Below are 23,068 nucleotides of genomic sequence, written 5' to 3'. Positions count from 1 at the left end.
AACTTTCCTTTTTATAACATTCATTGGTATCAATGATAGCTTTTATTCTCCACATCTTGATATAATTTCAGGCTTCAGAAAACTTGCAACAGGGCATGGTCCTCTGTATATCTAGGCCTACTAATAAAGTACAATGATGATTTAATTTAGAACAATAATTAGAAAGGAACCCAAGACAATTACCTGATGTTTACTTTCTCTATGGATGAGTTTGACTAAATCCAGAAAAAAAAAATCACTGATTTTGAACATTAGGGGAAAAAAAAAAAAAGCTGGGTGAATCTGGGGTTATATTCTCTCCAGTGAATATAGCAGCGCAGAGATTGTAGTTCCCTTTATACCTCATGTGGTTCAGCTCACCTCCAGACCCAACAGACAACCACAGTAGTAATTCTAGACCTAGGCAGGTCTGTTGAGCTTTATGCTAAGGACAAATCGCTAAATTGTGACTTAATGATTTTGCAGACTAGGTTAAACTGTGTGTTAACCTAGAATGCTTAAAAGCATTCCATTTATTTTCTTTTTCTTTTTTTTATGGTTTTTCAAGACAGACTCTCTCTGTAGCTTTGGAGTGTGTCATAGAACTCGCTTTTGTAGACCAGACTGGCCTCGAACTCACAGAAATCTGCCTTCCTCAGCCTCCCAAGAGCTGGATTAAAGGTGTGCTCCACCACCGCCTGACTTTTATTTCACTTTCTTATTTCAAGATTAAACAACACACACACACACACACACACACACACACACATACACATACATACATGTAAACAAGTGTGTGTGTTTGTGTGTGTGTGTTGATTCTTTGAGAGAGAATCTCTCTACATACTCCTTGCTATCCTGCTGGAACTCACTATGTAGACCAAGTTGACCTCAGCCTCACAGAGATCAGTCTGTCTCTGCCTCCTGAGTGTTGAGTCTATGTCTAAAAGTTAATACCATCATACCCTACTGCAAAATTATTTTAAATAATAAAATTTTTATTTTCTAAGTAACAACAAATCATAGAAAAGTCAGACATTAATATTTAAATTAAAAACATGGAAACTTGCTTATGTAAGGGAGTCTGACATCTGCTGAAGGAGGCCACTTGGCTGCTTGTTCGTTTCTTGGCCATCCAGACCCCGAAATAATCACACAGAAACTGTATTAATTAAATCACTGCTTGGCCCATTAGCTCTAGCTTCTCATGAGCTAACTCTTACATATTAATTTAACCCATTTCTAATTAATCTGTGTATGACCATGTAGCTGTGGCTGACCCTCTAAAGTTCTGGTGTCCATTCCTGGCAGGGCTCCATGGCTTCTCTCTGACTCCACCCTTTTTCCTCCCAGCATTCAGCTTAGTTTTCTCTGCCTAGCTAAGTTCTGCCCTGCTATAGGTCCAAAGCAGTTTCTTTATTCATTAGTGGTAATCACAGCACACAGAGGGAAATCTCACAGCAGACATCCCTTTGTAGAACTGAGGATAATGGAACGACTGTGTGAGAATGGATGAGACGAGGTGGCTAAGCCCCTGGACCTGCTCCAACAAACTCGGCACAGGAAGTTTGCAGCCTGCGAAACTGCTGCCCGGTTAAACCAGAGACACAGATCCTTTTATCACTCAAAAACAATTATCTTAAGATTTATTTCTATTGTATGTGTATGTATGTGCCTATGTGGGCTGATGTTTACTACATGTGTCCAAGAGCCTGCAGGAGGCAGAAAGAAGGCATCCGATCCTCTGGTTGAAAATTTCCAGATGTGAATTCTGGGAACCAAAGCCCAGTCCTCTGCTCTGGAACAAGGAGCCGTCTCTCTACTCCCCTGAATCAACTTTTAAAAGCAGCAAGATTCTTCACTTGGTGAAGAGAACGTATTGATAAATTAGAATAGCACTACATACTACAGAAATCCTGCCATTCATATGTTCATGTACATGCAAAGACACGTGTTTTTGATATACAATGCAATGCAATATACAATTGCAATGACAGAAAGTAGTGGGAAACCAGAAAATTCATTAATTTTACCATTGCTATTATCTGTAAATAAGTGTATTCACAATTAGAGGGCAGATTTGTGTTGCCGCCAGCAGTGCGTGGAAAGACAACTTTACAGCGGCTGTTATTCTTGTCCGCTGTCACAACACCGGACTCGGAATCCAGCTGGGGTCCCAGCCATAAGGGAAAATTGGCCCTTGGAGACCATTTCTCCAATTATCAGGAGGAGGTCTGACCAAAGGCATTTAGAAATGAAACCTGACCTACACTTCAACTCCACAGCAATGATCTGCCAGCTCAAAAACAATGCATGACCTTTAAATCTTAAATTATAAAATAGTTTGTTGAAAGTATAATGTATTTAGCGTTTATCTAATAATGTAAAGAAATGCAATCATCCCCTTGCAAAAAGCAGAAGAAGAAATGGGTGAAAAGGTCCCATTTTCATTAATTTTAAATAAAACTACTGGCGTCAATAAGTAAAAAGGTTTCACACACACACACACTTTCAGAAACTTTGACTTGAATTTATCAGACATAAAAATAATAGTCATATCAAAGTTTAAGACAGAGGGAAATGGGTCCAAGTGGAAACCTTTAATCCCTCCCCCTTCCCATCTTAGTTCTTCATGCACGGAAAACTTTTTGTTGACGCTATACAGAGTATGTATTTCCTTTGTATCGTATTTATTTTTGTGTGTTCACTGTAGGTAAATTAGTACACACAGTGTGGCAATGAAAAAGCAGCTGACTCCAGGAGCCCTGGAGGTGAGGTAGGGAGAAGACAGCACACGACCCCCTGAAAACAGCAATTCCTGAACTTCTACAGAGATCTGGGTCAGCTTTATTTGCTGAAGGAAATCTATTAGCTAGTTTTCAAACAGCCCTGCTATATTAAGCCACATCTATGGATGGTTTTATGCTAAGGATGGCATTGAAAGTGGATTACAGAAACAAACCCAGGGGTCTAAGGAGGAAGATGCTTCTGTTGTGGGCTATTCCATGGTGAAATGGCCTACTAATCCTATTAATCTTTAGACTTTATGATGCAATCAAAGATTGACGGATTTTGGGGACTGAATTTTGAATCCACTTGTACTTTCAATTAGAAAAATAAACATTAGCGAGAGGAGTAATGAATGTTAGAATCTGTATTAGTTAGCATTTTAGCTTATTTTAATATAGTAACATTCTCAAATTCAGTTTTCAAGCTATTGACCTTGGAAGTGATTACTTTATTGCCTTGCAATCCAACCCAAACGGAGGAGTTAGGACCCAGAAGGTCAAACCTTCTCGACAGGCCTGGCACTTATCAAATATGTAGCCATGAGTGAGTGTCCTAACCACGTGGAACTTCACTTTCATAATCTACAGAATGATACTCACCGGACTCCCATCAGGGACTAATGTCAGAATTAAATAAGATTATTGAGAAAAATGTAGAAGGATTTTTCTGAATTAAAATAACCAGCCTAGACAATGAATCTTAGCTGGAGCTTAGGATAAGAGGGGAAGAAACAAAATCCCACTATGTTGACCCACTGTGGGTCAACACTAAAATTTAGATGAACTGACAGAGTATGAAGGAATATTTCTAATAGATCTTCTGGGCTGTCTTAAAGACAATATGGTCACAACAATAATATCCTCACTGTGGGACCATGCTTGCTGGAGGGAGTCAGCCTCAGTCAATGAGACTAGCATCTTAGTTTGGATTGGCAGAACAGTCCAGACAGGGGGAAAAAGGAGTGGACCGAATGAAGCAAACTTGGTAACAGTTAATTATGAAACCTGGATGGAGTGCATGCAGTTCATTTGACCATTCGTTTATAAGACTTTCCTTTTGACACTGAAGTTAGTGAAAAAAGAATTCCATGAGACTATCAAATGGATGGGCAAGGTATAACTTTGCTAAAGTGGGCCTAGCTGACACTTGGCCCTCTTGTTGAGGATAGTAACCCTCACATGATGCTCACCAATATCCTGTGTGAGCACAGCCCCACCCAGCCAATAAACAGTGAAACCTTGGTGTGTGTGTGTGTGTGTGTGTGTGTGTGTGTGTGTGTGTGTGGTGAGGGAGGAACAATAACTTAAAAACTTCTGGGAAAGATGTCTGAGGGTCCACCAGGGTCAGAAGCTGGGAGAAAAAGCGTTCTGCCCCTCTGACACCCAGTTCAGAGATCAGGGACTATAGTAACTATAATTATAACTGCCCTGCTTCAGATCCATGATGGGCACAGCAAGTCACCTCAATTTCCCCCGCTGCGCATTGCATAATAAACTACTATTAAATCAGAGAATGATTTAATAATATTCCTGCAAAGATTAGATAAAATCAATCCTTTAAGTGTCACTTTGTACAATAGCAAGCACCCAAAGTCTAGCCACCTTTATGTAATCTATGCGCTGTGGCAGAAGGCCTGCTGGTGGTTTTTTAGGATGTCTTCTTCGCCTATCAAAACAAATCTAAGTTATTGCATGTGGAAACTTCTAATTTTTGACATTTCTGTTTTAGAAAAAAAAAATTGTAATTTACTTTTTCTAACTTTGTCCCTCTTAAAAGGGACTTCTGAGAGCAGCATTGAAGTTTCCATAGGACAAGTTTTTATTTCATCCCAAAACATCAACAAGGTTCTTAAAAGTGTTACACATCTAGTATTGTATCATAAAGGTACACATTCACTTAGTGGAAATGAGCTTAATATTTCTGGGAGCCTGTGAGACCCACTTTCCGCGTGCTTTCCACAAGTGCAGTTGTGACTTCAAAGATCGAGATCTCCAGGGCGTTAGGATGTTGTGGACTTTGATCTAGTCACAAAGTTTTACTTGGATATTCTGTGAAAGTCTCTCCTTCTATGCTATCATTTTGGAGAACAAAGAGATGACACTTTGTTTATCTAATAAGGTAATTTACATAACAACTATGCATTGATTTATCTTAGCAAATATACCAACAAATTTTTAATTTCATTTATTTACTTAAGTGTGTGTGTATGCGTGCATGAGTGTGTGTGTGTGCGCGTGTGTGTGTGTTTTCTAGGGATCTGCCTCAGGTGAGCAGGTCACAAGTGCCTCTACCTGTTGAGCCATCTCCATACACAATCACTGACATTTTAAAGTCCAGGTATGGATAAGCACTCTTGGCAGTCCTGAACAGTTCAGCACTGCAGTTTCCAGGGCATGTTGGTACACATCATCCCATCTGTGGTGCACTGCAGTCTCCAAATACGGTCTAGTTAGTTCTTAGCCCCAGCTTACAAGCCAGGGAAATGGCAACAATAGCTGTGAAAGGCACACGAGCCTTCTCCACCCACTCTGGCCATTCTTAAATACTTCTTCTGTCTGTTCCTACTCCTTTTTTTTTTTAAAGATTATTATTTCTTTTATGTATGTGAGTGCTCTCTCTGTGTCCATGCCTTTACACCAGAAGAGAGCCTCCGATTCCACTATTGATGGTTATGCACCTTGGCTGTTGGGAGTGGAACTCAGGCCCTCTGGAAGGGCAGACAGTACTCTTAACTGCCGAGCCATCTCTCCAGCCCTCTTCCCACTTTCTTATTTGCACAGGACTTCCTCTGCTTTCAGCTTCCTCCTGACTTTCCCGAGTCTCTGGATCTCCTCTGACTACCCACCCATGCTGGATTCTCAGCCAGCAGGCAGTATGATTGTTATCCATTCGAAACCTACACCACAGCATGCCAAGAGGAAGGCAAGCACCTGGCGACTTACAGCTGACCAAACAAAAGCGAGATGAAGAGCTCTGAACAGCCTCATTGTCGATTAAACTAAAGGTGTGAATACCTTTTACTAAGTGCACTGGGGAATCCTACTTCCTGCTTTGTTTTTTGTTTGTTTGTTTGGTTGGTTGGTTGGTTTTTTTTCCCTGCAGAAAAGGTTCTCACTCTTCCTTCCCCTCAGCGCCCTCACCATGCCATTCAGCCTCTGTATTGCTACAAACCTGTCAGCATTCTGCTGACCACAAAAAAAAAATAAATAAATAAAATGTTTGAGCAAGTGCCTAACAGCACTTAGCCTTAGTGGGACAATTATAAATATTTACTAGGACTAAATCTTATGCATGAAAATAATAGTCCAGTTGGAAATATAGGGTCTGACAGAGAGCAGAAGATGGGACCTGATGTTGTGAGCTGGAATCTTGAAGTCAATGAAGTATCCCACTGAAGCTTACTATTTAAAGAGCCGTTCACAATCATTTTCCTAATCCTCAGTTGTGGCTAAGCTAGTTTCACAAAATTCCTCAAATGTCAGTAATTTTGGCAGCTGTCTACTAGGTTAGCATTTGTTTTAAGAGAGAGAGAGAGAGGAGAGAAAGAGAGAGAAAGAGAGAGAAAGAGAGAGAGAGAGAGAGAGAGAGAGAGAGAGAGAGAGAGAGAGAGCATGCTTCTGCTGGAGGAGGAAACAGTACCAGGGAGCTCCCTGCAGAAGGTACACTGGGGTGGATTCAGGTTAGGGCTCAGCTACCAGACAGCCTGTATTACAGAACACAGGTCCTAGAAGACAAGCTGATGCAATACATGGTCCCTCGGTACATGATGCTATGATGTTGAAGCTCTCTCCAAAGAAACTTTCGTTTTAAGTACCAAAACCCCTTGTGCAGAGGCTGAACTGCAAAAGGCCCACTCACCAGCTGGTTCTGGTAGGCAGTGACTGCTGTGAAAACTGTCTCTGGAAAGATGAAGGTTCTGAATTCTTCAGACTTCAGATTGAGCAGGGAGGCCGTGTGGTCTTTCTTCTTTATGATGTGCACCCGTGGCTGGTACTTATGCATTGAATTCAAAATGATCTACAGTGAAGAGATGGGAAGTCCTGAGTTTCACATCCTTAACCCATCCATCTACAACTTGAAGTTCAATTCTAGGAGTAGGAACGACCCTTTCCCTTCTGTCAAGTCATTCTCATACAATTAGAGAGTCAGAGAGGTGAACATTTTACTAAAGCAACCGCAAATCACAGGAGCCATCTTCTAAAATGATGGAGGCAGGAGAGAAGGCATTGGAGACATGCTGCATGCATTAGATTTTGTGTGTGTGTGTGTGTGTGTGTGTGTGTGTGTGTGTTTCTCCAGGTGTTCCCGTTTCTGTGAACACATGTGTTTATGCATGTGGAGGCCAAGCTGAACACGGGTATTTTCCTCTGTCTCTTCCTCTGGACAGCGACTCTCACTGAACCTGGAGCTCAATGACTAAAAGACTGACCAGTAAGCTCCAGGATCCAATTGGCTCCAACCTACAGCACCCATTGCTGAAACCCGTCTTTTGTGTTGGTGCAGAGGATCCAAATGGAGGCCTTCATGCTTATGTGGCAGGCATGTTCCCAACTGAATCATCTCCTCAGACCAAGTCTTATTAATTTTTCAAAATCAACCCTTGGGCCAGTGAGATGTCTCAGTAGACAAAGACGCTTGCCTCCAAGTCTGATGAATTGGATGTGATTCCTGGGAGCTACATGAAGGAAGGAGAGAACAGACTACTGTAAATTTTCTTCTGAGCTTCATACATGCTCTGTGGCATGAATGCACACACACACACACACACACACACACACACACACAAATAGATAAATAAATAAATGCACTTGAAGATCTTTAGATATGCCTCGGTGGCTAAGGGCTCTTGTTCCTCTTGCAGTATGCACATGGTGCATATACATGCAGGCAAGATACTCAAACACATAGCATAAATGAATTAAATAATAATAAGTCTTTAAAAACAATTTGGGTCTTGATCTATTCAGACCATAATATGCATGTTTCCATTTTCTAAATAAAAAACAATATTTTGTAGGTCAGATTGTTATTTACAGAGGAAAAAAGTAAAATGATTTAGAAATACAGTGTTACATTAAAGAGACATTGGTTAAAATTCCAAAACTTTCACTTCATGGCTCTTTTGTAGGCCAAGTGAGAGAATCTTTCCAACCTAGGCAGCCTCAAATGCAAATATGATACTAACTTCACAGGGTTATAGTGAGGATAGAGGAATGTAACTTTTAATTTTTTTATTATTTGTATATGCATGAATTTGTACAGGTACCCATGGAGGCCAGAAGAGGGCACTAGATTCATTTTGGCTGGAGCTACAGGTATTTGAGAACTGCCTGACAGGTGCTGGGGACTGAACTCAGATTCTTAAGATAGAGAAGCAAGTGCTCCTTAACCACTGAACCATCTCAACCATCCCTAAAGACTGTAACCCTGGGGGGGGGGGCTGGAGAGATGGCTCAGAGGTTAAGAGCATTGTCTCCTCTTCCAAAGGTCCTGAGTTCAATTCCCAGCAACCACATGGTGGCTCACAACCATCTGTAATGAGGTCTGGTGCCCTCTTCTGGCCTGCAGGCATACACACAGAAAGAATATTGTATACATAATAAATAAATATTTTTTAAAAAAAACAAAAGACTGCAACCCTGTAAAACACACAAAAAACAGGAAGTGTTCAAAAACAGGAACTGTTTTTTGAAAAAGAAAAATGACAATTTCTTTTATTCCAATTTCCAGTTGTAAAACTAAATTTTAATCAATGTCATGGCAATCTTCCAAGCTGCAGCTACCAAAGTTGCAAGTTCATGGCAATGGTAAACATATCTTAGTTAAAAGGGCAGCTGAGAAATAGCATTTTCATTTATCCTATAACAAGCATATAAATATTTTGCCACTGTACAGAATGAGCCACAAAACTGGTTAGTACTTGTTTGCTCGCTGACAGGTTTGTTTCCAGGCAGGATTTCACTCTATCCCTGTCAGGCAGGGTTTCACTCCTTTGTACCCCAGGCCGGTCCCGAAACCTTGGCAACTTTCCTGCCTCTGCCTCTTGAATGGTAGGATCACAAGCCCGAGCTACCACATTTGACAAAACAAAACTCACTTTTAGGTGTAAAATGTTTCCCACATGTCTCCACTGACAGGCAGCTACTTAAATGTACAAAACCTATCTAACTTTTCTGGAATTGGAGGTTTGGCTGTGTCCTTTCCTTAAACATCTTGCGAATAAATCCCCTGGCCTCAGTAAGCACCCCATAAATGGTACTTTGGGGCCCATAGGTGTTTGCTATGTTGACATGGTGACTGAAGGGCCCCTTGGTTTCTGGACTAACGTGGATGGATGTGGTGAAGGAAGGAGAGTTGCCGCTGAGTGTGTTTACAAACTCTCCACCAGATCCTGTGGATAACTGATACGTGGCGGACATCTGCATCTTTGGGTGAAGCCCCTGCAGATTTAAACAACCTTAAACAGGGCCAGGCATGGTGGTGCATGCCTTTAATCCCAGCTCCTAGGAGGCAAAGGCAGAGATAGGTGGATCTCTGTGAGTCCAAATTCAAGAGGACCCTGATCTACAGAATGTGTTCCAGGACTAGGTAGAGGAAACTCTGTCCCAAAGAAACAAACAAACAAAACAAACAAGAAACAAAAAAGAAAGAAAAGTAAATAAAATACAATAGCAACTGTAGATCAAAAATATTGTGCCTATGCTGAAGATACGTACTTTTTTCCTTGGCTTATTCCCTCAAAATTCAACCTACTAACTAGTCACATAATACTTGCATTAGATATTACCAGTAACCTACATAGCACTCACAATATAGAGGAAATTATATGTCAATAGTGTCCCGTTTTATTAAGTGACTTGGGCCATGGCTACACTATTTTTGGAACACCTTAGAAGCAATGTCCACGGAAACAAGAGAAAAACTAACCATGTAGTCAGTGTCTCTGCCGATCTCTCTGATTGTAAATCAACCTCGAGTTACTAAAGAGGATTGAATTTTGTACCTGCTACTCTTTCTGGTCTCAAACCGAAGTAAGAACAACTAAGTATAAAGAGATCTTCAAATGTATTAAAATAAGTTTTGAAAAAGAACCTCATTTCTCTGTATAATGTACTTCCTCCAAGGTGTCCAAAACAATGAGACTTGATCATAGACCTGGATTCAGCTTTAAGTAATAAATAGGCAAATATTTGTCCCCTCAAATAAAATGCCTTTCAGAATTCCTTATATGTTCAACTGAGAAGATAAGAGCATTCAAATAACATTCACACTCACCCTCATGTACACATACCGAAATGAGATAAAAAAAAAAACAAACAAAAACAAAAACTAACAAAAAAAAATCCTTCAATTTAAATAACACTCCTCATACTCCTAAGCTCCAGGCCGGCTTTATTTAGTAAGGGGTGCTGAACAACCCCAAACTCCAAGGCCTGCTGACGCTCCTCCAGCCCTCACAGAGCTAAGAACGAACAGAAATGCACACTCGGCTTCCCTGAGAACATACCTTCCTGGATACAGTGATATTCCTGTCAGAGACTCAAGAGTATTTGTGTGTGAGAGAGAAGGGGGGAAAAGGGGAGGGAGAAGGGAGGGATAGGGAGGGGAGGGGGTCCTTTGGGTCTGGATAAGGAGTACTGATTGCTCTTCCAGAGGGCCTGGGTTCAGTTCCAAGTATCCACACAGTAGCTAACAACTGTCTATAAATCCAGTTCCAGGGGATCCGACACCCTCCCACAGATAAAACATCAGTGCACATAAATTAAAAAAAAAAAATTAAAGAGAGAAAGGAAGTTCATCAATCTGAACCCACAAAGCTTGCTAAATAATATGTTACCTAAGGAACCTTCTTACTCAATTTCTGAGGTTACTAATTCTGATGACAAAGGGGATTAAATCAGACAAGTTTTGAGGCTAGAGTAAACATAAGCAGCCCCCGACAACTGAGCAATTAACAAGATCTAACTGCCACACAATTGGGCTAGATATCAGAACTCCTAAAACCCAGATACCCTTGAAACTGATGCTAAAATAAATCATTTAAATTTTGGGTAAATAATCTACCATTGAAATCTAAAGTTTTCCTGAAGAATCCTGAAGAATTCTAGAACTTTCATATGTAGAAAATGCAACAAAATCTTCTTTTTAATTGTACTTTCTCTCTGCGAAGATTCCAGTTGGAACCTAAAATATTTTAATTTGAGTCACATTAAATAAGACGGATGACTGACCTACAAAGGATACCTCAGATAGTTCATAAATCTTAACCTGACAAAAACCCACTGAGTGGAAGCATCGTCTATTTTTCTTGAAGGGTAAATTAGGCCAACACTGAAAAGGCTATTATCTTTCTAAAAGGTGAAACTACAGAAGCTCCTTAACCCATTTCCAATGTCTCTCCAATGCTACCCACAAGATACATGGTCACCCTGATGTGATTATAGTAAGCAAAGATTTCCTGGGGCACAAGGATAGGGACACCAACTCAAGTCATTTGTTTAGTTCTAGATTCAGTTGAACTATCTGAAACCGTCTCTAGAACTCTCTCACTTATTTTCCTCCATATTTCACAGATCCAAGAGAAACTAAGCCTTAAAGTCACAAGACCCTTATTTAGTAAAAAGATAAGAGAGATTATATATTACTGTATAACTATAATAATTATCCAAGGAAAGAAACGGAAAGAAATCATGTGCTTTCCAACAGTGAAAACAAAGACACAGAAATAGTGTCTTCAAAAGAAGCATGCATGTCTGCCTTGAGTTCCTCACATAAAATCTAAGAGAATTTTACATCTATTTCTGCTCAAGAGCATTTAATCATAGGGGTTTGTGAAGTGGCCTAGCAAGTAAGAGTGCTTTTCCTAAAAGCAGAAGGTCCTAAGTTCAAATCCCCAACATCCATGTAAAAGCTTGGCACAGCTGTGTATACCTACAAATCCAGCACTAGGGGACAGGGAGAGGAGGATCCAAGGAGCTCACTTGCCCACTAGCCTGACTGAGACATCATGCTTTGATTGGGGGAGAGATTCTGCCTTAACATAATAAGGTGAACAGAGGTAAAGGAAGACACCATATGCTTGCCCACCTCTGTCCTTGGCATGCATGTTATGGGCACACACACCTACATACAAATGTGAACACAAGGACACGGACATGTGTACACATGTGCACACACATACACACGTCTACACAGGCACACATAGGAACGGGAACATTCAATCACATTAAAGACAATGCCTGACAAGGAACGTAGCAAATGGCAAGGGCCCTTTTATCAATGGTTATTTGCTCTATCAAATACTGATAGAAGCTCCGAGCTATATTTTCTCTTTGTCCAACAATCAATAACACTTTTTCCCATCATACAATGAAGTATACACCAAATAAAATGTGCTTTGGTTTGGTTTGGTTTGCTTTTTGAGACAAGGACTCGGTGGGGATGTATTATTCGGACCAGGGTGCCTCCTCCTGCCTCCACCTCCCCTGGAGAAATGACAGGTGAGCAGCATGTCCTCTGCTCTGCTTATAATTGTAAATATTGTCTGTCTTCACACTTGTGCACCTCTCCCAAAGAGCAGACAACTGCCGTAGTCAGTGCAGCCAGAACTAAAACTTGGAGTCCTGGGAGGAAAGAGTAACAGAGAGCCTGCAGGACACACAGACTCTGGGTTCCTTTTAGGGAGAAAAGAGGACAACTTTAGCCTACATTTAATGTATTTGGTGCAGAGCAGTGTCACTGAGGGTGCCAGGCCTCCTCATCTAGAACCTTAGCAGTCACAGTGCGCTGAATGCCCTCTCAAGCACTTCTCTGAGAGACCCACCTGCGGGCAGGCCTTTTCCTCCTGGCTTTCAGATCGCCCTGCTGTTTTCTGAGAAGACATGTGAATGGCAAAGGGAAGATTAACTGGGTCAGAGTTTGCCCTAGGTTTAGGTTTGCCCTTAATAAATGCTTTACAGGCATTCATGAGTCTGTACAGCTACAGACGTGAGTCAAAACTTTGCAGGATTCTTTGGAAATGAGGTCCTCTCCACTCTGCTGCAGGTACAGCATGCTGCGCTCTGCTGGATGAATGCACTTAGGAGGCTCCCACAGGGAGTCTTAGCCCTGCTTTTTTTTAATGTGATATCAGTATACTAACATTAGTAAGATGCTTAACCCAAAAATAGGTTTGATGGCCTCCCTAAACTCACATTTCCTTTGTCTTGTTAGAAAATGTGGTAGTGTTTGCAAACATCTTAGGAGATCCTTGGCACAGAAGGTCCCGGACCTCTTTGTGCAAACAGTCCAACAGGGCATCTGCATGAATGGCTTTAACAAAAGCAGTCAAGGTCCCCTGGAGAACATGAGTGTTCTCCTACATTGACTCTTGATGAATAGCAGGAAGTTTGGAAAATGGGGAGAGGGAAAGGTAGAGAGAAGGGAGGAAGGATGTTTTATATAACATGTCTGTTACATCTAGGGGAACCCGCAGATGCAGACTCTGTACTTACATGGCCATGTTGATCGAGTTCGTTGTTGGTGAGTTTCACCTTTTCAAAAGACACCATCTGCTTGAGGAGCTGCTCACCAGTAAAGGGGGAGTCTGGATGCACATAGAGTCTAAGAAGAGGATTGGAGAGTTTTACTGAGGTGTGCTTTAAGACTCCGTCTTGAACTACGCGTATTGGCACATGTGTCTGTTATCTCAGCACTCAGAAGGCTGAGGGAGGATTAAGAGTTTGAAACCAGCCTGGACTGCATAGTGGGATCCTGGATCAAAATACAACAAAATTCGGTCCTTATTCTAAATGTTTTGATTCTAAAGGAACACAGAAACGTAATGTAAGCGGCACATTTCATGAGTCCCATGTATCTTGAATTTATTAAAATAGCAATGCTGAGATAACTCCAAAGCATCTAACAAACTTCTTCATGTCTCAGAGACCTTAGAAGTAATGAATACATTTTCTATTATCTGCTGAGCAAACAATTTTTTTAGGGATGAATTGTTACTGTCTGTTTTTGTTTTTTTTTTCCAGTCTATTGGTCTACATTTATCAAGTACGTGATCTTACTGTTAGAGGATTTAAAAGAATCTGTTACAGCAATGTGTACGTTTCTATATACTATAGAGCAATGAAAAGAAACAAGTTAAGTGAGGAAATAATTTTAAAGAATCAACTCATTTAAATTTAAAAGTGACTTTTCATTTACTAATTTACTAATACAAGACTTCGAAATTTTAATATAGGACATAGCAAATGTTTTCTAGTGTACAGATCAGAGTTGAGAGCTTACTGTGCTGACTACTCTAAACTCCACCACACAGCTTCATTGCTATCTGGTTATGGACTGCTAAAGGAGAGTTTTAACAATCTAAATGAACCTCTGGCTATTAAATTGATTCATTTATTTTAAAAAAACTTAAGCAATAAAAAGCTTTGGCAAGGAAAATCTATCGTCTATTTATTAGCTGCTGTGTGGAAGGAATCAACACTCACTGTAGAAGAAAGGCTCGCCACCCCTTCGTCCCTGCTGCCACACCAGCTACAGCACTGTGTACATCTGAATGCTGCTCTCTGCCTCACAAAATCTTTCAAGATTGAAGCGAGATGGCAGAAGACTGAGAAGGAAGGCGAAATCCTCTTTTTCCTAAGACAAATTACATTTTCCCCTTTCTTCTTCTTTTGTTTTCTTTGTCTTTCTCCTTCTTTTGTTCTTTTGTTGTTGCTTGTGTGTTGGGAATCGACCCTTGGGCTTGATGCATGCTAAGCTCATGTGGCATCAGGAGCTGTATCAGCAGCCCTGACAAATTCCTTTACCCATGTGTCAGCTGATTTATATATAAGTTTTGCATACCATCCTTAGAACTGGAATTTGTGAATAGTTGTGCTGGGAAAAGGTCACAGAACAAACATTACTGGCAATATTTGGGTAGAGAATGAGAAGTCTGTGTCACGGTCTGCCATACAGAAAGACTAAGAATGGAAAGAATTTGTCCCCTTGGTGAAATAAACAAAACAGTCGGAAATGAAGCACAGTGAGGCTGAGGGGACCAGGGGTCCCACCCCACCCACAGTGGACTCTGCTTCTTGCATTGTCTTCCCCCAAGGTGTCATAATTGCCTCATAAATAAGAGTAGACTTTGATAGCTTGAATACAACAGCATGTCAAGGTTTATCTCTCCAAAGGTATAATTTTTAAAATACTGTTAATTTATTTACCCTTCTACCCTAGAATTCCAATATACTAACGATCTAGAAATTGATGACATGTTCCTCCTTTATCATATTTACTATACGTAATCACATTAGCAAAGATATGAACTTATTTAAGTATAAGTTACAGTAGCGGTATGGAAATGCAGCATTACTTTTGGTCATGAATAAAATACTGTGCCTGTTACAACTACCAGATAATATTATCAAGTATTATGCTTCTTGATTAGAAATCGCTGGCTTCAGTCTGAGGAGGGAGAAAGGCATCTTAGATTTAGAAGTTTCTTAGAAACTGACTTTTTACCATCAGCTCAAGCATTCCAATTTCCAAAGTTTCTTCCTCTATGGAGGTGGGAAATCTGGAAAACGATCTTCCATAATAATAATAATAATAACCAGGAATTTCCATGAATTATCTGAAATGTCTCCATTTCGTGGTTTTATCTAATATTGGTTTAAATAAGCCAAACCGGGATACGTGGAACAACTTACAGGAACCTCCCCTTCCCTCACCCCCCTCCTCCCGACCTAAAATTCCAGCAATAGCTTACACAAGCTTCAGTTAAGATAGCACACTGGTAGGCACTTTTCTTTCTCTAACCAGAACAGATTAGAAGCATAAACAAGCATGTCATATTTATGAAGTACCGCTGGCCTGCAGCATTTGGCCATACCTTCAGAGAGGAAGAAAATGAGGGATAAATAAGAATAAAAGACTAATGAAAAGAAAGGCTAGAGAAAGCAAAAATGAATGTGTGCTCAGAAAAAAATGGTTAGAAATCTGCTAAAATTCATATCTGCCACCCCCATTCTCCCTCCTCCTTGAGATCCGTGTTAAAACCAAATTAAAAACTGAGCATTTGTGAGCCCAGTCATAATGCAATCAGTTGGATGCTGCAGCAGGAGGACTGTGAGTTTTAGGACAGTCTGAACTACATAAGAAGACCCTGTCTCAAAAAAAAAAAAAAAGTTTTTAACTAAATTGACTTTTCATAAGTAAATAATAGAAAACACCAATTCTATTGATTTTAATATCTGTTATGAAGTATTGCTTTTTAATTTAGAAGAACAACATGCCATTTGCAAGTATTTCTTAGTCCTAATTGTTCAATATGCTGACTTGGAAGCCTTGGAAGGAAGTTTTCCTCGCCTGTTTTAAGAATGGAAAGCCAAAAAGTGTTGTTATCTGTTTTCTGGTGCTTCGAACAGGCTGCCAGCGCAGTAGTGAAGCAGAGGCTCCTTCAGGACTGAGTCCAGCACCCCCGCTGAGTCCGTGGTGTCTGTGGCTATGGACTCTATGCTTACCAGCCACACCATCAAGGATTTTAAATCTGTACGTTGAAATATATGTTTGACTGTGATCTAACTTTCAATAAAATACCAAAGATCAGTCAGGAAACATGCAATTTCTTATTCAGAACAGTGGCATCAGCGCATGCAATGTCCTGTATAGTAACAGAGTTGCTACAGCGACATAACTCTGGCTATTCCGCTGCTCTTCCTGAGCATGCCTCTGAGGAAAATGCTCATGAGAAAGGTTCATAGGAATTTTTAACAACATTATCAGCAAAGGCAACCAAGAAAACAAGCTGCACTGTCTCCTATATATTAGCTGAGTTTAATGTAAAAGAATAATAACTTATTGAATTATGTTTATCCATCAAAATTGTGGAGGGGGGAAGGGATTGCTGTCCTTATCTAAAACTTGTGGCTCTTGCATGGCTCAAAAACAACCAGTTTTACCCAAACGGACACTAAGTGTGTGCAGATCTAATCACGCTGCTAAGAAATGGCTAAAAATGTTATAAATATAGTATGCACATGGAGATTCAAGGACAAATAGCGGTGCATTTATATATTCTTACTCAGCACCCTAGCAGCAATATTATACTTTTATCCCAAAAAAGTCACATTTCTAAAAAATAATTCAAACTCAAATTTCACGAATATCTGGAATTAATTTTTGAGAGATTAAGTTAAAGGTAATGTTTTCTCTATGCACAAACTTCACTTTTCTTGAAGACCAACCAACAAGTTTTGAATTCAATCCTGTGCTGTTCTGGCTTGGAAATCTCTCAAGTCAGAGCCCGGTGGTTAAAAACAATTTCCCTAAATTTCACATAAATCAGAAGGATTAATATCACTTTGATCTGCGAGAAGTCCAAAGTCACGAACCTGGCAGGCAGAGGAGGGTCAGCCTTGCCGGCCACGAGCCACGAGGACCGATGGTAGGCATAACGATACCTCTTGTTGTCCACCGGGACGATGTCCATCAGGACGATGTACTTGGCCTCAGGGTCCACACCAGAAAATGACACGCGGATGGTGGGGAACATCCTCCTGGCAGAGAGAGACTGGATTCACTCATTGTAAAGAGTTGACCCGAATTAGGGAAAAAGGAAGAAAATTGGAACCATCCACTATGCAGTGCCCGATTTCCCATTTGGTTGTTGTTGGTTTTGTTTGTTTGTCCTGTTGATGAACCCTCAGAGATGTGCCTACAGAGACAGGACTTGCACAGAAAAAAAGAAAGAAAAAGATTCTGTCTCTTTTACAGGGTCCCCTACCGGTAGATAGAAATTTTGAGCTTGTTTTATTTTCTTCCAAATAACCAGAGATGACTCTGTTGCACAACCCACCAAAAATCCCGGGCATTCCTGAGAGGGGATTCATGGAGTTCACTTCCTAGAGATCCTACGGAATTGCCCAGGGTCTGGCTTAGAGGAGCAGCCCGCCTCCTGCGCTCGGGGCCACTGCGCAGGGCCTTCTCCCTACTCCCTACTCCCTACTCTATCTGTCTTCCGCCCGAGTTTTCAACTGAGTTTTTATTGAAAGCGGGAGACTCTATTAAGAGACATACCACTGTCTCTAAACAGAACTGTTAGATGTTTCTGTTGCCAAATCTTCGACTTAGGTTAGTCATTTATTGTATACCGGGGGGGGGGGGGCTCTCCTTCCCCCTCCTGCAGTCCCCAGCCGAGCTCCCGCTAACCGGGCCTTTATCCGAACCCAAGATGCCTGAGTGGGAGCAAAGACCACGCTGTGGGGAAAGATGTCCATCTCTGGGTGTGGAGTCTTGAAGCCACACCTTACGATTGCAGGACCTACTTCTAGTACCGAGAATCTTTCTAAGGAAGCTGGTGAAAAGCGGAGGCCTCTGAGCTTGGTCACCGCTCGTACCCAAGCCCGGCAGCTCCTATTCCAGACCCCCGAGAGCGCAGTGTGAGAAACCCTTTGCTCTGTATGCTCCCGCCCACGCAAACTACCTTCCCGACTTGGTGATGATCATCTCCGTGCCCAGTTCGTGGAATTTGTCCCAGAGCTCCTTCGTTTCCAGGCTACAGGCGATTTTAGCCATCTCCTCGCTGGGGATGATGGGGGTGGTGGGGATCAGTGGCTCGGTGCACAGAGAGGAGGAGGAAGGGCTGCCGCCCCCGCTGCCGAACTCCGCGTGAGCCTCCAAGCTGGTGAGCTCACCCAGGGGTTGGGCGCAGGACGACTTCTCCACGAATTGTTCTGGAGGCAATGAGAAGTAAGATTGACTTGCTGTCACTTAGTTAACAACAGACACTTCACGAAGGAGCTGGGAAGAGTACCTAAAAAAGGCAATTGGTCGCCGCTAAACTCCGCAACTGCAGCAAAAAAGCATGATCCACCGCAGGACATAAAATACCTGGGGTGTGCATGCCTGGGGCTGGACGCTAACCGAATCAAATGAGGAGGGTCTATCTAGAACCAGGGCCTATCACCGAGCTGCCTGAAGCTACCTTAGGAATAAAATATGAGTGAGGAATTGGAAAAGTTGTGATCATGAGGGATAAAATGTTAACTGTTACCACAGTCATCCCAAATTCTAGGCTTTGCCGCTACAGAAGCTGCCTTAGAAACCAGTATCCAGCTTGTTAAATCAAAGGGGAGGACTCTAACAGACTTTGTTTGTTTGTTTGATTGATTGATTGAAGACAGAAACAGATTACTGGAGAGATAATGTAAGCAACTGTTTTTCCTCCAAATAGCCCTGGAAGTGAGGAAAACAACTTCAACCCTAGTCTAGCAGGAAATTGAAGAGAAGGTTTCACCACATATGAGTGGGTTGAAATATCACTCCTCTGGACCACACTCCTGCGCAGCTGCTAAAAGACTGAACCTCCACAGTAACTTTGTGGAATACAGGGAGGTCTTTAAAATCTGGCCAATTATCTTTCAATTCTTAAAAAGAAAAAAAAAAGAAAAACTATCTAAATCTGCAGTGTGGAGCTGATCCTTCCAACCAGACCAGTCTGTTCTAACTGCTCTCAAGAAAAGTCTATCAGCTCCAGTTGTGGGCATGCGTCTGTATATGGGTGTGTTGTGTGCTCGAGTTTGTTCTGAAATGATTTCTTATTCCTCATACTTCTTAATGTGAGGCTAATACAAAATAGGATTTTGCCCTTTCTTGTCATAAAGCAATAATCCAGCTCATGGAGATGTTTTCAATGAAGGATATTCAAATCAATTGTCATACAGGCTGTTTCCAGGTCAAAGGAAACCAGACAGTACCAACACCTTATTTTCTAGAAATGCTTTTGGATGGAAATTCACACCACATATTTATAGGGGATCAAAAAGCAAACTGAGCTTCTCATAGTTCCAACAGCTGACAGGTGAGCTCTCTCAGCATCACCTGGCTCAGAGAAGGAAGACAAGGAAACAGGACTGCTCCAGTACAACTGATACTCTCGAGTGGTGGAGCATGGGGCACCAGAGAAACCCACCCCTTGTGGTGTTATTCTGTTTTTCAATGAAAACACCCCACTGTCTCTTAAAGGAACCCTTGGGTGTTTCTGTTGCCAAGTCTTCAATTTGGTCATTGATTATGTTCTGTTGGACTGATGAGTGTAAGGGATGAGAAAAGTAATAGGCGAGAACTGAACTGTTCTCCACACAGGTGAACAAACGCCTTTCAGAGACTGGAGCCGGTAGCTAACTGGGGGAGGTTGTGGAAAGCCAGGATTGGCCAAGCACTTAGAATTCGTAATTTTGATGGAAGGGCTTTATTTTTAAGAAAAACTAAAGAGAATATACGAATGTAGACACGAGAGTAGAGTTGGCAAGCTTCCCAGCCCAGGGCTCACAAATCTGAGACCCTCATTTTCTATTGGGCATTAAATGAGATGGGGGTATTCCAAAAGAATTCCCCTAACCCAGAAGAATAATGATTGTGCTATGACTCTCAGCAGAACAACTGTGAAATTAGTAGCCAATTCTATATCTTAAAAAAAAAAAAGGAGGATTTGGTGACTAGCTCACTCGCTTTCAAAGATTTTGACTTAGATGCAAGTTGGGTGGGGGCTCAGAGCTAAGAGCTGTGTAGTAACACTGGCGTTTTCTTGGTTTCAAGTTGTTTAGGGCTTTGGTTCTCTCTGCTCAGGTATAAATAAGCTCCTTATTTTTCCCAGCATCTTAAGGTTTCTTCTCTGCTGTGATCTCGGAGGAAAATTAGTGAATTTTTAAAAAATTGCCCTAAGTTAGCTATTTGATTTTTGTCAGTATTTTAAGAATGGTGGTGACTCGGGTGTGTGATAAATTTTTCCGAAGACCCTAGAATGAATGACAACACCTCTTTCTCTGTGGGTTGGAAGGGGGCTGTCCGGTATTTGTTTTCCTATTTCATACAAATCAAGGTTGCTCTCCTCTCTTGCTCATCTCTCCTCTCTTTAATTTGATTCTAATGCCTTCTATAAAGAAAACAGCTTTTGCAAAAACAGTGTAACTAAACGTAGAGAAATTTGGGGAGATTTTTGCTAATCTCGACTGAAAATGGCAAATGTAAATGAAGGTTGCAGATAAGTCTAGCGCTTCCTTGGAGAAAGCGGCTCCTGCTTGGAAGACTGGCTAATTTTATAGTTCTTGCCAGAGAGGAGAAGGATGTTTGCTGCGATGGAAAATTAAACTGGTTTCTTGTGAAGTCGTTCAGTATCTTTGATTCCAAGTACGTACTCAGATGGTTACACGCAGTGTGGATCCTGGTCTTTTAAAAAAATTCTTATTTGTCCTTGAATTTGTTTTTATTCGAATTTGCACATGCATACACTATCTGCTTGACCTCAGGATTCCAGGAAACTCCGGAGAGCAACTACAAACACAAGCTGGATTCCCACGACCTTTAGATGACCGTGAAACCCCCAAAGAAAACTTGCGCAGAGAAGAAAATGAAATCTCCCTCCTCAGACCTATATCTGTTCGATATGAGTCGTAGAAGCAGATCTGGTCAGGAGAAAAGGCCACCCTTGCTGCCCACGAAGCAAACCGCCTGTAGCCAGGGGACATAAAGAAAGACGGCCCCTGTGGAGAGCCTAGCACCCCGACTTACCCAGGGGTTTGATGGTGTTTTCTGCTGCCTCCTTCTCCTTGGGGCCACCGCTGGACATAAGCGCGGCGATGGAGAAGGCATTGGCTCGAGAGGAGAGCTGGGGCTTTGGTGACGCCGTGAACTCCATGGTCCCCAGCGTGCAATCCTGGTTAGGGACCGGGCCTGCCAAACCGCAGTCCAGCTTCTCCCAAGGGGCACAAAAACCCGAAACGCAGCTCAAAGTTCCTGAGTGCAGTGAGAGCTAAACTGGGGACTCTCGAAGAGTCCGGTCCCACGTCCCCAGAGCTCCACGCTGACCTCTCCAATCCACTAGAGCAAAGATCGGGAGCCGCAGAGACTTCGAACCAGCGGGAAAGCAGGGTGGGGACCAGCTGCGAACTCAAACTGTGTGCAAGCCGCGGGCACGCCAGACGTCAGTTGAGCAAAATACGGGATGCACCCAAGCCGAGTTCCCCCTCCCTCCCTGCTGACTGAGGAGTGGCCCGGGCCACCGGGAGGTGACGACCCGCTGTGGGACTCTCGAGGGTGCGGAAACCAGGGAGCCCGACCGCAGCTTTGCAGAGCAAGGCGCGACCTACACTGCGCCTGGGCTCCTGCGGCCCCGCGCCTTAATTTGCTGGTGGCGGCGGTCCCTGCCTGCAGCAGCCAGTCAGAGTGGTCTCACGTCACCGCTTCCTGGCTGTGTGGCGTGGGGCGGGGCCAAGCGACGCCTGCAAGGAGTGCTTGGAGCGCGTAGCCCTCCTGCCTCAGCGCTCTGGAAGGAGAACTGGGCACCCCTCAAAGTAAATAGTGCCACCAACAGGGTGACGCAGCTGCCTCTGTCACCTCGGCCCGGTGTCTCAGATCCCGCGGGAGGGCGGCCCGCGGTGTCTAGAGCTGCACTTAGACTGCTGCCCAGAAGATCCAGTGATGCGCGCGTGGCACAGGATCCGACGCCACCAGAGGAAGCCCCTCCGAGTTCAGTTATTTCCACTCTTGCCTACTAGCGTTCAAAAGTTCCCAAATAGCTGAGAAGAGTAGAGAAAATTTCGCATCGCTGAGTGGCTTTAACCTGATTAACGCCGCACAGTCCCCAGAGCTAGGTTCCCTACTTGAAGGTCCCCCAGGTCACATCTACTTTCACGGAGAGCTGGAGAGGTACATCCCTGGAAAAGAAATGCTGAGATGCAGGGATCGTGTAGGAAGAATACTTTATGGCGAACCTGGGCTTTTGCGGCGCACTGGTTGCTTCTAGGCTGATTTTTTTTTTTTTTTTTTTTTTTTTTTTTTTTTTTTTTTTTTTTTTTACTCTGAAGAGGGACTCTGAAAGTGAGGCAATGGCCCGAAGCAAAGACCAGGGCAGGGCAGCCCTGCGGGGACCATGCAACGCTCGGTGGGAAAGTGTGACCTTTCCAGAGTTCTGGCTTTCGGGGGACACGGAACCATCTGCCTTGCAGACCCGGCTAGGGCCAGGACTTCCCACGGCCTTGTGTAGGGAGTTCTGTTGGCCTTGCTCAGTCTAAATAACTCAAATTCTCCAAATTCGCAGGGTAATCCACTTCGCTCGCAATCCTGTAAACTCTAGAGGACACACACACTCTCAGGCTATGCTTGTAAATGTTTGCTCTCCTTTCCAACCAGTTGGTCTGGCGATTAGGAACCTCTTGGTAGGTCTTAAAGTGGGGGAAAGAAAGAACGGGACACACACACACACACACACAACCTCCTCCCACTGCATTCTATTCATAGCTTCTGAAACAAAGTCATA

At 42.5% G+C, this 23,068-nt stretch overlaps 1 protein-coding gene across 1 annotated transcript in view; it reads right to left on the bottom strand.

The window, feature by feature from the left end:
* Positions 1 to 21,910, bottom strand: part of Tbx20 (T-box transcription factor 20) — a 60,286-nt gene extending 38,376 nt beyond the window's left edge. The window contains exons 1-5 of the mRNA XM_087905764.1: positions 21,322 to 21,910; positions 18,236 to 18,485; positions 17,145 to 17,309; positions 13,263 to 13,371; positions 6,628 to 6,786 (exon numbers count right to left, since the gene is read on the bottom strand). Coding sequence (XP_087761890.1) covers positions 6,628 to 6,786; positions 13,263 to 13,371; positions 17,145 to 17,309; positions 18,236 to 18,485; positions 21,322 to 21,448 — 810 coding nt within the window. The 5' untranslated portion in view covers positions 21,449 to 21,910. The remainder of the gene's footprint in view (positions 1 to 6,627; positions 6,787 to 13,262; positions 13,372 to 17,144; positions 17,310 to 18,235; positions 18,486 to 21,321) is intronic.
* Positions 21,911 to 23,068: the final 1,158 nt, after the last annotated feature.

Source organism: Myodes glareolus, chromosome 4, assembly GCF_982192425.1.
Source record: "Myodes glareolus chromosome 4, mMyoGla1.1, whole genome shotgun sequence".
Lineage (NCBI taxonomy): Eukaryota > Metazoa > Chordata > Mammalia > Rodentia > Cricetidae > Myodes > Myodes glareolus.
This window is presented reverse-complemented; position numbering and strand designations above follow the sequence as displayed.